At 44.6% G+C, this 12,650-nt stretch overlaps 1 protein-coding gene across 2 annotated transcripts in view; it reads left to right on the top strand.

Annotated features, from left to right (window-relative positions):
* The window catches only part of EMC1 (ER membrane protein complex subunit 1), a 34,509-nt gene that overhangs the window by 6,524 nt on the left and 15,335 nt on the right, over positions 1-12,650 (top strand). For both annotated transcript variants that reach the window (XM_072609099.1, XM_072609100.1), the window contains exons 2-13: positions 3,794-3,918; positions 4,470-4,535; positions 4,734-4,827; positions 5,927-6,055; positions 6,628-6,754; positions 8,043-8,192; positions 8,541-8,708; positions 9,242-9,313; positions 10,113-10,175; positions 10,726-10,848; positions 11,335-11,431; positions 12,075-12,197. In XM_072609099.1, coding sequence (XP_072465200.1) covers positions 3,794-3,918; positions 4,470-4,535; positions 4,734-4,827; positions 5,927-6,055; positions 6,628-6,754; positions 8,043-8,192; positions 8,541-8,708; positions 9,242-9,313; positions 10,113-10,175; positions 10,726-10,848; positions 11,335-11,431; positions 12,075-12,197 — 1,337 coding nt within the window. The remainder of the gene's footprint in view (positions 1-3,793; positions 3,919-4,469; positions 4,536-4,733; positions 4,828-5,926; positions 6,056-6,627; positions 6,755-8,042; positions 8,193-8,540; positions 8,709-9,241; positions 9,314-10,112; positions 10,176-10,725; positions 10,849-11,334; positions 11,432-12,074; positions 12,198-12,650) is intronic.

The following is a 12,650-nucleotide window of genomic DNA, read 5'->3' as shown; positions in this document are numbered from 1 at the left end:
CTGGCTTTTCTGAATGATTGTGTTTTGGCATAGTTGGTCTGCTTTTTGTATCGGTGCCATGACAAAGGGGGCTTAAAAATTCCATTGTCTATCTCCTTTTCAAAATCATTGGGGGTGTGAACATTACTTTTCATTATTAGGCAGCAGTTCTGGAGTTTGTGTTAAGTGTAGGTTTTTGGTGCCTTTATTTTTTTCCCCTCTTCACATTTAAGTACCTTCCAATATCTACTCTTAATTAATCTGGGTTTTTGATTATGAACTCAATGCAGCCTCTGAGGCCTAGATACACCAAAGTGTGGATCTGCTGCTTGTGCTCATTTTGACCTAATAATGAACACCAAGAAAATAGAGGTTCCCTCCCAGTCACCACTGCATCATCCGTACGTCGAATCTTCGTTACAGCAAATGGAGAAATATTGAATACTGTGGAGAAGTTCATTTACCTTGGCAGTGTACTTTCCAGAAATGTATGCATAGATGATGAATTTGACACCCACATTGCCAGGGCTAGCACAATGTTTGGGAGGCTCTGAGAGGAAGTGTGGGAGAGAAGAGGTTGTTAGATTACTTATTAAACTGAAGGTTAACAGAACTGTTGTGCTGACCTCATTGTTGTATTCCTGTAAAACCAAGACAATCTACTAGCTCCATGCCAGGAAACTAAACGACTTCCATTTGAATTGTCTCAGGAAGATTCTGAAGATAACTTGGCAGGATAAGGTACCAGACGCCAAAGTCCTTTCTTGAGCTAAATTGCCAAGCATTCAGACTGCTGCAGAGAGTGTAACTCCAGTGGACTGGCCACTTTGTTTGAATGCTGAATGTATGCTTGCCAAAAAGACTATTTTATTGAAACACTAATACATTGTTGGTGGAGTTGTGAACTGATCCAACCATTCTGAAGAGCAATTTTGTATTATGCCCGAAGGGCTATAAAACTATGCATACTATTTGACCCAGCAATACCATGTCTACATCTATATCCTAAAGAAATCATAAAAGTGGGAAAAGAACTCACACGTACAAAAATATTTATAGCAGCTCTTTTTGTGGTGGCCGAGAATTGGAAATTAAGGGGATGTCTTATCAATTGGGGAATGGCTGAACAAGTTGTGGTATATGAATGTAATACTATTGTGCTATAAGAAATGATGAGCAAGCGTACTTCAGAAAAACCTGGACTTACATGAACTGATACTGAGTGAAGTGAGCAGAACCAGAACATTGTAACAACCACATTGTGCCGTGACTGACTTTGATAGACTTAGCTCTTCTCAGCAATGCAAGGATCTAAGACAACTCCAAAAGACTCACAATGGATAATGCTGTCCACATCCAGAGAAAGAACTATGGAGTCTGAATGCAGATGGAAGCGGAATATTTGTTCTCCTTTTCTTTTATTATTTTGTTTCTTCTTTCTCATGGTTCCTCTCCTTAGTTCTAATTCTTCTTACATCGTGACTAATGTAAAAATATGTTTAATATGAATGCATAAATAGAGCCTGTATCAAATTGCATGCCATCTTGGAGAGGGGGGAGGAGAGGAAGGAAGAGAACATTTAGAACTCAAAATCTTATGGAAGTGAATATTGAAGACTAAAAATAAATTAATTTTTTAAAAAAGACTTTTATAGAGAACGCTCTCAGGGCAGGTGTTCACATGGAGATCAGAAGATGTGTTGTAAGGACACTCAAGGTCTCTCTGAAGAACTCTGGAATCAGTTGCATGACTTGGGAGACACTGGCACAGGACCACCAAGTACGTAGTGTTCACATCAAAGAAGGCACTATCAGCAAAGCAGAATTACAGTAGCATGAAAGAGATGTGAGGTTTGCAACTTTAGAGACATCTCCACTCCAAATGTTCATGTGGACTATTTGTGCCTGACCTGTGGTAGAGCATTCCATACTCATTAGTCTGATCAGCCAGTCAGACACACTGTACCTTGACTCCACAGTAATGTCATTTTGGTGTTCTTCGAGAACAAAAGAGAATCAAGTAGTCTGGGGATAGAGATAAAGCTATTTCTTAAGCTTTTGTTATGATACAGTATTGGCAAATAATAAAAGCATTCATATTTTGAATCCATGTCATGCACACTTGTAGTTTGTCCAATTTGGTGGTCAGTATCATGTGCACTGAAATGTTTCTAGCTACTGGCGTATTGGATTAATTTTTTTGAAGGCAGGCTACTCATTCTATTATATTAAGTTGATTGTCATGAGGATTTTAAGTAGGGCCACCCCGTAACCCTTTGTTGCCTTTCTATTGCTTAGATTCATAGAGTCTGTTACATTTAACTGACCAGGGTGCTGACCCCAAATCAGTATTATCATCAAAGTCCTATTGGCCAACATTTCAGGATTCTTGTCTAGCCTTCACAGTTATGTTTGGGGTCTCAGGACATATGGAAACCACCCCCACTCTGACATTCCTTTACTTCACTCTTGTCCTCAAAGGAAATAACCAGCAGGCACCCGGTGGGACCCTATCTCATGAGAGATTTGGGCTGAGTGTATACTTCAAGTAGTCATGTGATTGGAGATGGTTGTTGAGTCCACGGGCACTAATGAGGGCACCCTGTAGGAAACAGGGAGGATCTTTTAAATTTTTGCCTTCTGAAGCCAGCTGATCTTCTGTGGGCTAGAAGGGAGGGCAATGATAGCTACAGTCCATTATTGATGACTTCGTAAAGGGGCTTCCTTTGTTCTGCTTGACTGTTCTTATCTGTTACAAGGGAGAGCTTTTGTTTCTAGGAGAGGATGTGATGGAGAGATAAATCTTTTTTTTCTTTTAAAAAAGAAAACATCATCACTAAAATAGTACAATCTACAGAAGAAAGCAATAAGAAATGTAGGAAGAGACATAAAATGTTGTTCTCATGTTAAATTTAATGTGCTCTCATAAAAACCTAACAAATTCACAATTCTTCCTTTTTGTTATTTTGTATATTGAAATATTTATGTTGGTAATTGTTAACCTTGTAAAAAAATTTTTTTGGTGACATTCAAAGCTCTTTTGAGAATCTTTGAGTTGAACGTCTTTGAGAATCCAATTCTAATAAGAGATGAGATATTAGACTGTTGGCTCATTGAGGGCAACATTTATATCTTTTTTCTAAGATCAGCCAGCGTACCCAGGTTTGTGTGTGGAATAGATGCCTGTCAGTCATTGAGATGCTGGTGGCTTTTTCCTAATTCTGTATTGTGCTGTTGCTTCCTGGGTGGTACTTTTGAGATCTTATTTGTGTAAGTTATCCCTTAAATCAAAGAAGAAACTATTAAACATTTCTCTTTGCTAAAGGCATAATAATAATTATGTAAGTTAATAACAATGCTTTATGATTTATAAGGCACTTTCTTTGCAAACATTGTAGCATAACTATTGTGCCCATGTTATATACATATGGAAGCAGATTCAGGAGCTATAAGGTAACTTAAAGCGTTCACATAGCTAATGAGAGATCAGAGTCAGTGCTCCTCATTCCAGTATTCTTTCTACTACACTGGGCTTCCTTCATCACTCATAGATCTGAAAGGGATAGAGCCTGTCTCTCTCCTCCCCAAAATGAGAAAATGAAGGCCCACAGAGATTCTTTTAATTTTCTTTGTTCTTGAACATAATCTAGTTCATTCTGCCTTATCTAGAAACAAACTTCTTCAGTAACCAGTGATTATATGTTCCTAGATTCAGTAATGTTGCTGATAACACTTTGTATGTGTTCAACTTTTTTGAAAATTACATTAGTAATATTAACTGAGCCCTTGTTTTCCCCTTTCCTCCCATACTCAGGAGGCAACAGTATATTGGGAAGCTTAAGTTTGCTTCCTTGGAATGTGCCCCTGGATCAAAGAAGATGGTTGTGGCTACAGAGGAGAATGTGATTGCAGCTCTGAACTCCCGGACAGGGGCTATCTGTGAGTGACTTCTGCAGGCTTCAAACCCCCTGGGGCTGAACTGCCAACATCTTATGCACTCTGGCCCCCCAGGTACCCAGCGTTAGGGATAGACTTTCCAGAAGATACACCTGCTTTGTTCTTGACATGTTTGAATAAATGTTTAATATGGCCATGTAGCCAGCCTTTGGGGTTTATTCCTGTGTATGTCAGACCTTATTCTAGGTCTAGGATGGCTTTAAACTGAGGTGCCATCCTTATGTTGCACATATTTGCGTTAAGGGACTACCTTGATTTATTTAGGTATTGGTTTTTCTTATTAAACTTCTGGAAAGTGATCGACAACTCTGACTTTCCCCATATTACAATAAGTTTAGTTTATATCGACTTCCTTATTTTGCAAATGTGGAAACAATACTTATGACCTTACTACCCTCTGCTGTCACCCTGCCCCTGACTTCAGTAGGGACTACTCTATAGATAAGTTCTCTGTCTTGATGCTTGTCATCCCTAGTCTCTCTGTTCTCTCTGCTCCACTCCTGAGAGCAAGGTTTTCCTTTCTTGCTTTTTAGTGTGGCGCCATGTAGACAAGGGTACTCAGGAGGGTGTCATCGATGCCCTGCTTCTTCATGGGCAAGGTAAGCAGAGATGTTCTTTGTTTTCTTCAGGGTGGTGTCTCCTTGTCCCCATATATTTGTTTCCTTTTGGGGATCAGTTCCAGTTTATATAGGAGAAAAGACAAAGTACCCCTGTAATAGCTTTCATCAGTCTTTGGGAGGCTGCGGGGCTGCAAGCAGTGTGGGGCAAAAGGATAATTTTGGTCTTTTCTTCTGCAGATGCCCTCACTGTATCCAGTGGGGGCCGGATCCTTCGCTCCTGGGAGACCAACATTGGGGGTTTGAACTGGGAGATGTCCTTGGATTCTGGCAGGTAGGGGAAGGGCTATTTCATCTTGGTTGAGGCAAGGATGGTTGCAGTTCACCAAATTATAGGTGAACGTTCCCATCAACCTTTTGGATATTTCTACAGGAATTATAGAAATTAGCACACTATACACTCAACTTTTGGTGCCTAATGTTTGGGATTATAGAACTGTATTTTCCATTTATTAAGAATTTATTGAGTACCTACTGTATGCAGAGCTCTGTACTTGATACTGTTTTGTTTTTGTGTAGTACTCAAATAAATCTGTAATAATAATAACTGAAACTTAATTAGCACTTTAAGCTTTGCAAACTCTTATCTTCTCCAATCCAGTAAGGCCAGTGTGTTAATTACTTCCTGCCTTATAAATGAGCAAGTGGGCTCTGAGAAGATGAGAGATTTGTCTATGGTCACACAGCTAGGACATGTCAGGGCTCTCCTGTTAGGAGATCAAGCTTCAGAAATAAAATAGGGGCACAGATGCACGGTGACATTACCTATATTTTAGGATGTCAGGCTAAGAAACCACCTGAGTTTTTGTAAGTATTTGCTTGCTTACAAGTATTACTAAGTATTGGATTAGGTTTTTGAGGCATTTGCATTCATTTCTCTGTATTTTGGAAGGTAGGCAGATTTTGTTTTGTCTTATTGCAGGGGGAAGGTGGAGATCTCAGGAGTAAAATGGTTTCCCAGGATTACCACTTAGTTGTTGATCTGGGATAACACGTAGCTCTTGGCTTCTCCTTTACTAGTCCAATGAAATATTTTAATGGCTAGAGAGGTTGATGTACAGAAAGAAGCTGGAAGCTGAGGTGGTTAGAAAGACAGCAGCAGCGTTGGCAGCAGCAGTGCTGGTGTGCCTTGTAGTGACCTTCTGTGGATCTGAAGTTGGTCTCGTCTTCCTTCCACTTGAGTCTCTTGCTGTAGTATGGCTCTGGGAGGTTATGGGAGTGTTGCCTTGGACTTGGACGTTTCGGAGGTTCTGTGTTACTTATGTGAGATTTTCTTGGAGAGAGAGAGAAGAAGAAATGGTTTTCCCTCAGGTGGCCTCCCTCACTGTTGGGCCTTGGGCCAGGTCTCCTCCTCTATTCCCTGCTGTCTTCAGTTTTCAGATGGCCAGCCTGGTGGGCTTGCAAGATGTGGTGAAATATGTAGCAGTGCTGAAGAGGACCACGCTCACTCTTCATTACCTTTCCAATGGACACCAGAAGTGGATGGAACAACTTCCAAAAAGGTGGGTCCTTGAACTCTGCCAGGCTGATGACTGTCCTGTCCTCTTCTTTGTAATTCCCAAAGACCCCTACCAAGATTCTAAGGACCTTTATTTATTATTGGATCATCTCTTGTTCAGGGTTTAATGCCTGATTTTGTTTAGGTCTATGCCCCTGGCACTTGGCTGAACCTGGAGGTCACTTTGCAGGGCGGGAAGCACACACCACATTTCATCATGGGCAGCGAAAGTTCAGAGAGGGAGAGATAACTCACTTATATTTGTCCATTGATAGATCTGCTTCCCAGCATGTTCAATCTACTGAACCCAGGGGGCTGTTTCATCATAAGACTTATCGGGTAGTCCAGTGTGGGTGTGGAGGTGGTAGGGGATTCTTAAAGCTCTTGGCATTGAAAAAGAGAAACTTGAAAAGAATAGCACAGAGGATGTGGCCATAAGGAGGGTGGGATTCCTAGAGTTCATCTTGGTGGCTCTTCATGGTAGGGAGCATGGCTGTGGGCTTGGGGTGACCAATCCAGGATTGTCTGGTCCTGAGGCTGAGCATATTGTCTTCTGCCCTTTCTTTCCTCTCTTAGTGAGAGCGTCCAGTATCAGATGGTGTATTCATATGGCACTGGAGTGTTGTGGGTCCTGGGGGTTGTTCCCAACAGTCATGTGAATGTTGTGACCTTTCATGTGGAAGATGGCGAGATGGTTCAGCAGGTACGTCTTAGTACTGGGCATCAGGTGTGATTGGGAGGGAATAGCCAGACTGTTTGCATCCTGCGGAATGGGTAAGAGGGAGGTTATGTAGCTGGGCAGGTGAAGGGGGCTGTGCCAGGAAGAGGAAGTTGTCTTTGTCTTTGCCTTTTAGGCACATCCAGGCAAACTTAGAGAAAGATGTGAATAGTAATGATAATTCAGATTTATCAATTACTTTAGAATTTGCAAAATGTTTTCCTCCCAGTAACCCTGTTAGGTCGGTAATTCAGTTCTCTCCTTTTTGTTCTTTGGGTCTAGACATCTAATTTCATTGGCAGAGGGAATTGCCAGAGTCTCAGAGTTGCCCAGGGTACACAGTATACATATTAGAGATGGGACTCAGTCCACCTCTTCTTAATTCTGATGGTGGCTCTATATCTGCTAGGTTACTCTGCCTCTTTAGCTTCATTTTACAGAAGAAGAAACTGGTTCAGAGAGATGACTTGACTAAGGTCACACAGCGAGTAAGTGTCAGAAACAGGGCTCGAACCAAGTCCTTTAGCTCTTAGGCCAGTGCTCTTTTCCCTGTGCTCAGAGTGTGGTTCAAGAGTCTGGCATCTCACTGATGTAGGTATGGCCTCTGCCAGTTCAGATCACAGACCTTTGGAAAATCTCTGTGGCCTTGAGGTTCATCATCCTACAGTCAGCCAGGGAAGCCTGCCGGACTGTAACTGGGCTGGGTCTCTGGGTGCTGACTGTGCTCCTCCTCTGTCAGCACAGGGGTAGGGTACATGGTAGTCTCCTCTATCCCACAGGGAGGTATTGGAGGAATTTAGTAGTACATAGCTCAAATGTAAAGTATTTATATCAGATCTGTTCCCTCTGATAACTGCAACATAAATGATATTACATCCAGCCAGAGAGGGGCTTAAGAAGGCTTGTGATACCTTCCTCTGAGATGATGTCCTGTGCCCTCAGAGGAGGTGGGATCTTTTTCCTCTAGAAGAGCAGAGCACGTGAGCCATATGGAGTAGTTGATGGAGGGAAATCTGATTTCAGGACTTAGCAGTACCTGAGTTCACCTTCCATCTCTGACATGTGGTGCTTCTGGGCCCAGAGACAAGACACAATCTGTAAGACTGTAATGTGCAGAACAGGTGCTAATTTGCATTGGCAGGAGTTTTTTCACTATGAATTTCCTACACCTGTGAAATCTCAGGAGTGGCCAAAAAGCTAACTACAAGTAGGATGTTTGTATCTTCCTTCAGGACTATGGCCTAACACACCCTCATTCTGCCTCATCCCCCAGGTCAGGGTTTCTGCACCGTGGCTGAAGAGCTTAAGTGGGATTTGTGGTGTGGTAGGCAAGGCTGTGCTGGTGTGCCCTGACCCAGGCACGCGTTCTCTTTTCACTTTGGCCCTGGAGACAGAGGAGGAGATGAAAAGAACGCCGCTGCAGGTGAAAGGCTGGAACACTCACCACCTTCTCATACCCCTTCGGTGCCTGGGCTTTGGGGTGGAGAGGGCTCTTGGAGAATTGGCTTGCCAGTCTCACCATGGCTGAACTTGGGTGCATCCAGGAAGGGTCAGGTTTCTGTCAGATTTCATTGTCTGTGGATTTTGGGTGATTGTGCCACCCACTTCCCCTTGGGCAGCCTGGTTTGAATCAGGCTTTAGCTCTCCTGAGCTAATGGGGCAGAACGTGAATAATCACTAGGATGATTCTGGTGATGGAATGTGAGTCTGGCGCTGCCTGCTGCCTGGGCCCTTGTCTGCTGCTGCTTTATTTCTGTATCCTGTCTCCCAGGCCCTGGAGCTAGAATTTGGCCAAGGTTTTCAGCCCTGGGTCCTACCCACCCAGCCCAGTCCCACAAGTGCCTCCCGGCCGCAGTTCTTCTTGCAGCTGGCCCCCAGCCATTTTGCTCTGCTGCAGTACCGCCCAGAAGGCCTGAGTCTACTTCGAAGCTTCCCACAGGTTAGAAGCATCATTAGCACTTCCTGGGACTCCTGGAGGGCCAGCTCAAGCAACTAAGTTATGCTTTGGGTTCTCTGCTATCAGAAGGACATTTTGCTTGAGGCTCAAAGTCAGTGGTGTGTTCCTGAGGTCAGTGTGAATTGGTTTGGGAGTTGTTAGCCTTGGGAGTAGAAGTTGATTCTCCATCAGTTTTCGTCTTAGAAGAGGGAAATACTTTAGAACCTTTTCAGTTTCAAAGAAACGAATTGCATGGTTCCTGCTGATCCAGGAGGCCACAGAAATGAGAGCTAACCTCTCCAATGCTAAGAGCTTTGCTTTGACCTTTCCCAGGTTCTGGGGCTGGAATTTGGGCTTCTAGCTTTGGGTTGAGTTCCAGAAACGTCTGGAGGCTCCTCCAACCCTAGGCCTAAATGTGCCTTCTTGGAGAAGGCCAGGTCCAAGTGAGCCTTCTTGGAGAGGCACCATTCCACTAGAGTTACTGACTCATGTACCAGTCATCATCATTTAAGAATTGACCCTTTCCTTTTTCCCAGACTGCCCTGGTGAGCTTTGGTACCAGTGGGGAGAAGACTGTGGCTGCTGTGATGACCTGCCGTACTGAAGCTGTGAGTATGTGCATTGGGGTACAAGAGTGATTTTCCTCCTGTGGGGGCAGAACGTGAATAATCACTAGGATGATTCTGGTGATGGGATGTGACAAGTAGTTAGCTCGATGAGAATAAGAATTCTCACATTTCTGGGATGCTTGAAGGTTTCCAAAGCTCTGCCCTTAGAATTACCTTGTGAGAAAGCTGACACAGGTATTCTCAGCCTCATCACAGAGTGGTCAAATACATGCCAGTCAGTAAGCCAGAGCTGGGGCTCCAACTCAGGCCTACTTCTCAACCCTTGGGGGCTGTTTTCTCTACCCTGGACATTGCACCGAAACTTCAGCTGAGGTGGGGGGAACCTCAGCAGCTGGGGCTTCCAAAGGATCAGTGTTCGTCTCTTCCTGTGGGGTTCATGGTTCTGCACTGAACTGCAAACACAGTACATGTTGGCTAAATCAAAGATAGGCTTAGCTTCATTGAGAGTGGCAAGGGGAATGAGCCTTCATTAAGTGTTTATTATGTACTGGCGCTCTGCTAAGTGCTTTACAGATATTATCTCATTTGATTCTTGGGATCTTAGGTGCTGTTATTATCCCCATTTTTTTTTTTTTAACAGTTGAAGAAATTGAGACAGACTGACTTGCCCATTGAGAGTATTAGGGTTTGTTTGGGTTTTATGTGTGGCAATGATATAAAAATGCCAGGTTTGATGAGAAATAGTCCTGGCCTTCACCTTAGTAATGAAGACTTAGGAAATGAACATTTGTTTTCATGGATGAGAGGTGATTATTTTTCTTCTTTCCTCCTTTCCTAGCAAAAAGGCGGGAGTGTTGAAGAGACGCTGACAAAGAGCACCTCGGACAAGTCTAGCACACAGGTGAGGCAGGATCGGGCACTGGCTCTGAACCCTCAGGACCTGCTGTCTGCCTGGGTGTGAGGGAAGGCTGTGGAGACACAGCGCCTGGGTCTGTGTCTAGCTTCCTACGGGGCTTCCAGGGGATCATGAGTAAAGCCATATCCCCACATTTGCTTTAGAAGGAAACAGTAACTTAGGAAACTTACATTTTTTTCCTATTCCCTCCCTTAAAACTAAATCTGTTATGGGGATTTGGCTAGCTGATAAAGCTGAGCGGTTATTTATCCCTGGGCTTTCACTGTGTGACCCTAGCTAGTGCCCAGTGCTCAGTGCCTTGAGTAGTTGTCCTTTGGCCTGCCAACCCTCTATCTCAGTGATGGATCCCTTCATTGCCCCTGCCACCTCTGGCTCCATGAACTTTTGCCCTAACAAACAACAAAGCCCTAACGTGGCCTTCTTGCTGGGGGTTGCTCTTCCTGAATCCACATGTTTGGGTCCCCATTCTCATAAGCCCCCAGTCTTCTGACCTCTTTGGATCCCTGCCATCATCCTGTGCTCTTTGTCTCTTCAGGAACCCCTTGTTTGCACTAACCAAACTTACACCATTAACCTGTACTTGGCGGAGACTGGAAGGCGGCTGCTTGACACCTCAATCACCTTCAGCCTGGAGCAGAATGGTACCCGGCCTGAGCGGGTGAGTGGAGTGAAGACTCTACTTAAGTGGGTATTTCACTTCTTACAGAATACCCTGAGTGCCAGACGATGGAAAGGTTAGAGCAGGCTTTCCCTGTTGGGTCAGGAATCTTTAGTCAGGGTTTCTAATATTGGCTTTGTTTTTGATTCATTATGGTGAAGTTAGGTGAGTCAACTGCTCTGTGCCTCAATTTCCTCATCTGAAATGGAGGAACTAATCTGGCTTCTATTTAATGGAATATATTGATAGGATGAATGAAATAATGCCTATAAGAATAAATCAAGCTTGAAGGAAAGTTTCTGAACTTTCAGTAGGGCCACCCTTGTCATTGCTGCTTCTTTGAGGAAGAAGCATCTTCTTGGGGCCTAAGCAGCACTTAACTGTTTTGGGCTATTCGTGTCAGCCAGGCCCTGTCACTGACATTCCCCTGGGTTCTGGACTGCGCAGTTGTACTGACCGTGGCTCTCTTCTTGCCCCTTTGCTTAGTTGTATATCCAGGTCTTTCTGAAGAAGGATGATTCAGTGGGCTACCGGGCTCTGGTGCAGACCGACGACCACCTTCTCCTCTTCCTTCAGCAGCTGGGTGAGCAGGCCCTCTCAGTCCATTCCCTCTAGGACATGATAGAGAGAGGGGGACCCAGCAGCCTTTGGGCCATCTGCCTTTGCTTTTATCTCAATGATAACAGAATCTTAGATTCTCTGGGCTTGAGGGGACTTTAGAGATCATGGAGTCTGACACCCGTTGGGGTAACAGTCTCCTCTAGTGTTTGCTTCCAGACCTCCTGTGACAGGAAGCCCACTGGCCCTGGAGGAAACCATTCTGCTTCTGCGTAGCTCTGACTGTGAGGAGGCCTGTCCTTATGCCAGCCAATATCTACCTCTTGGAAACTGCCCAAATCTAGAAACCTTCTAATTCTGCCCTTGGATTCAGCCCAGAACAAAGCTGATCCCTCTTTCTTACAATCACCATTTACCTGCCTGAACTCAGTGTTTATTTTCCTCTAAAGCTGCTCTTCTCCAGGCTTGACATCCCCCGTTTCTTGACCTCCAGACCTCTTAGGAGACCTTGGCAAGCCTAAAGGCTGGTAGCTCTCTTGATGTTGACACAAATCTAGATTATTCTTTCTGGAGCACAGGCTGCAACGATTGTGGGCCCTGGAGGAGGACTTTTCTTAGTAAACGAGAGGAGGGTAGGCTCTGTCTTATTGACTTGGATCTTTCTCCAGCTGGAAAAATGCTGCTCTGGAGCCGAGAGGAGTCACTGGCAGAAGTAGTGAGCTTGGAGATGGTAGACCTACCCCTGACTGGGGCCCAGGCGGAGCTGGAAGGAGAGTTTGGCAAGAAGGCAGGTGAGGAGTATTTTATCTTCTTGGCATGGGAGGACCTGGAGGAGAGGGGCTTCTGAGAGACACCAGAATTGGATGAGCGTGTTTCTACTTCTCTCTTGGATTTAAGGGAGTTTGTCATGTAGACCAAGAAAGCCATCTCCCCACACCTGCATCCTTATTTTCCTAGATCCAGAGCTAGGTGCTTCATTATTCCTGGCCAAGGCAACTTGGCTGTGGCTATGCCTTTATTCCTCTGCCTTCTGCCTCATTCCTTGGAGGGGGAGGTGGTGATAAGTGCAGTTCAGCTGAACTCCAGGCCTCCTCCTCACAGAACATGATGCCAAGGGTCTTAGATGACAAAGGCAGTGAGTTTGAGGACCCCAGTGTTGTGGCCTGTAGAGCTCTTCCCTCCCTCACCCCTTGCAGTGCTTGGGGTCCAAACTGACCTCACCCCTGCTCCTGTCCCTGTCCCCT

Source organism: Notamacropus eugenii, chromosome 5, assembly GCF_028372415.1.
Source record: "Notamacropus eugenii isolate mMacEug1 chromosome 5, mMacEug1.pri_v2, whole genome shotgun sequence".
Classification (NCBI taxonomy): domain Eukaryota; kingdom Metazoa; phylum Chordata; class Mammalia; order Diprotodontia; family Macropodidae; genus Notamacropus; species Notamacropus eugenii.
Note: the sequence above shows the minus strand (reverse complement) of the source record. Positions and strands in the feature narration are given on the sequence as shown.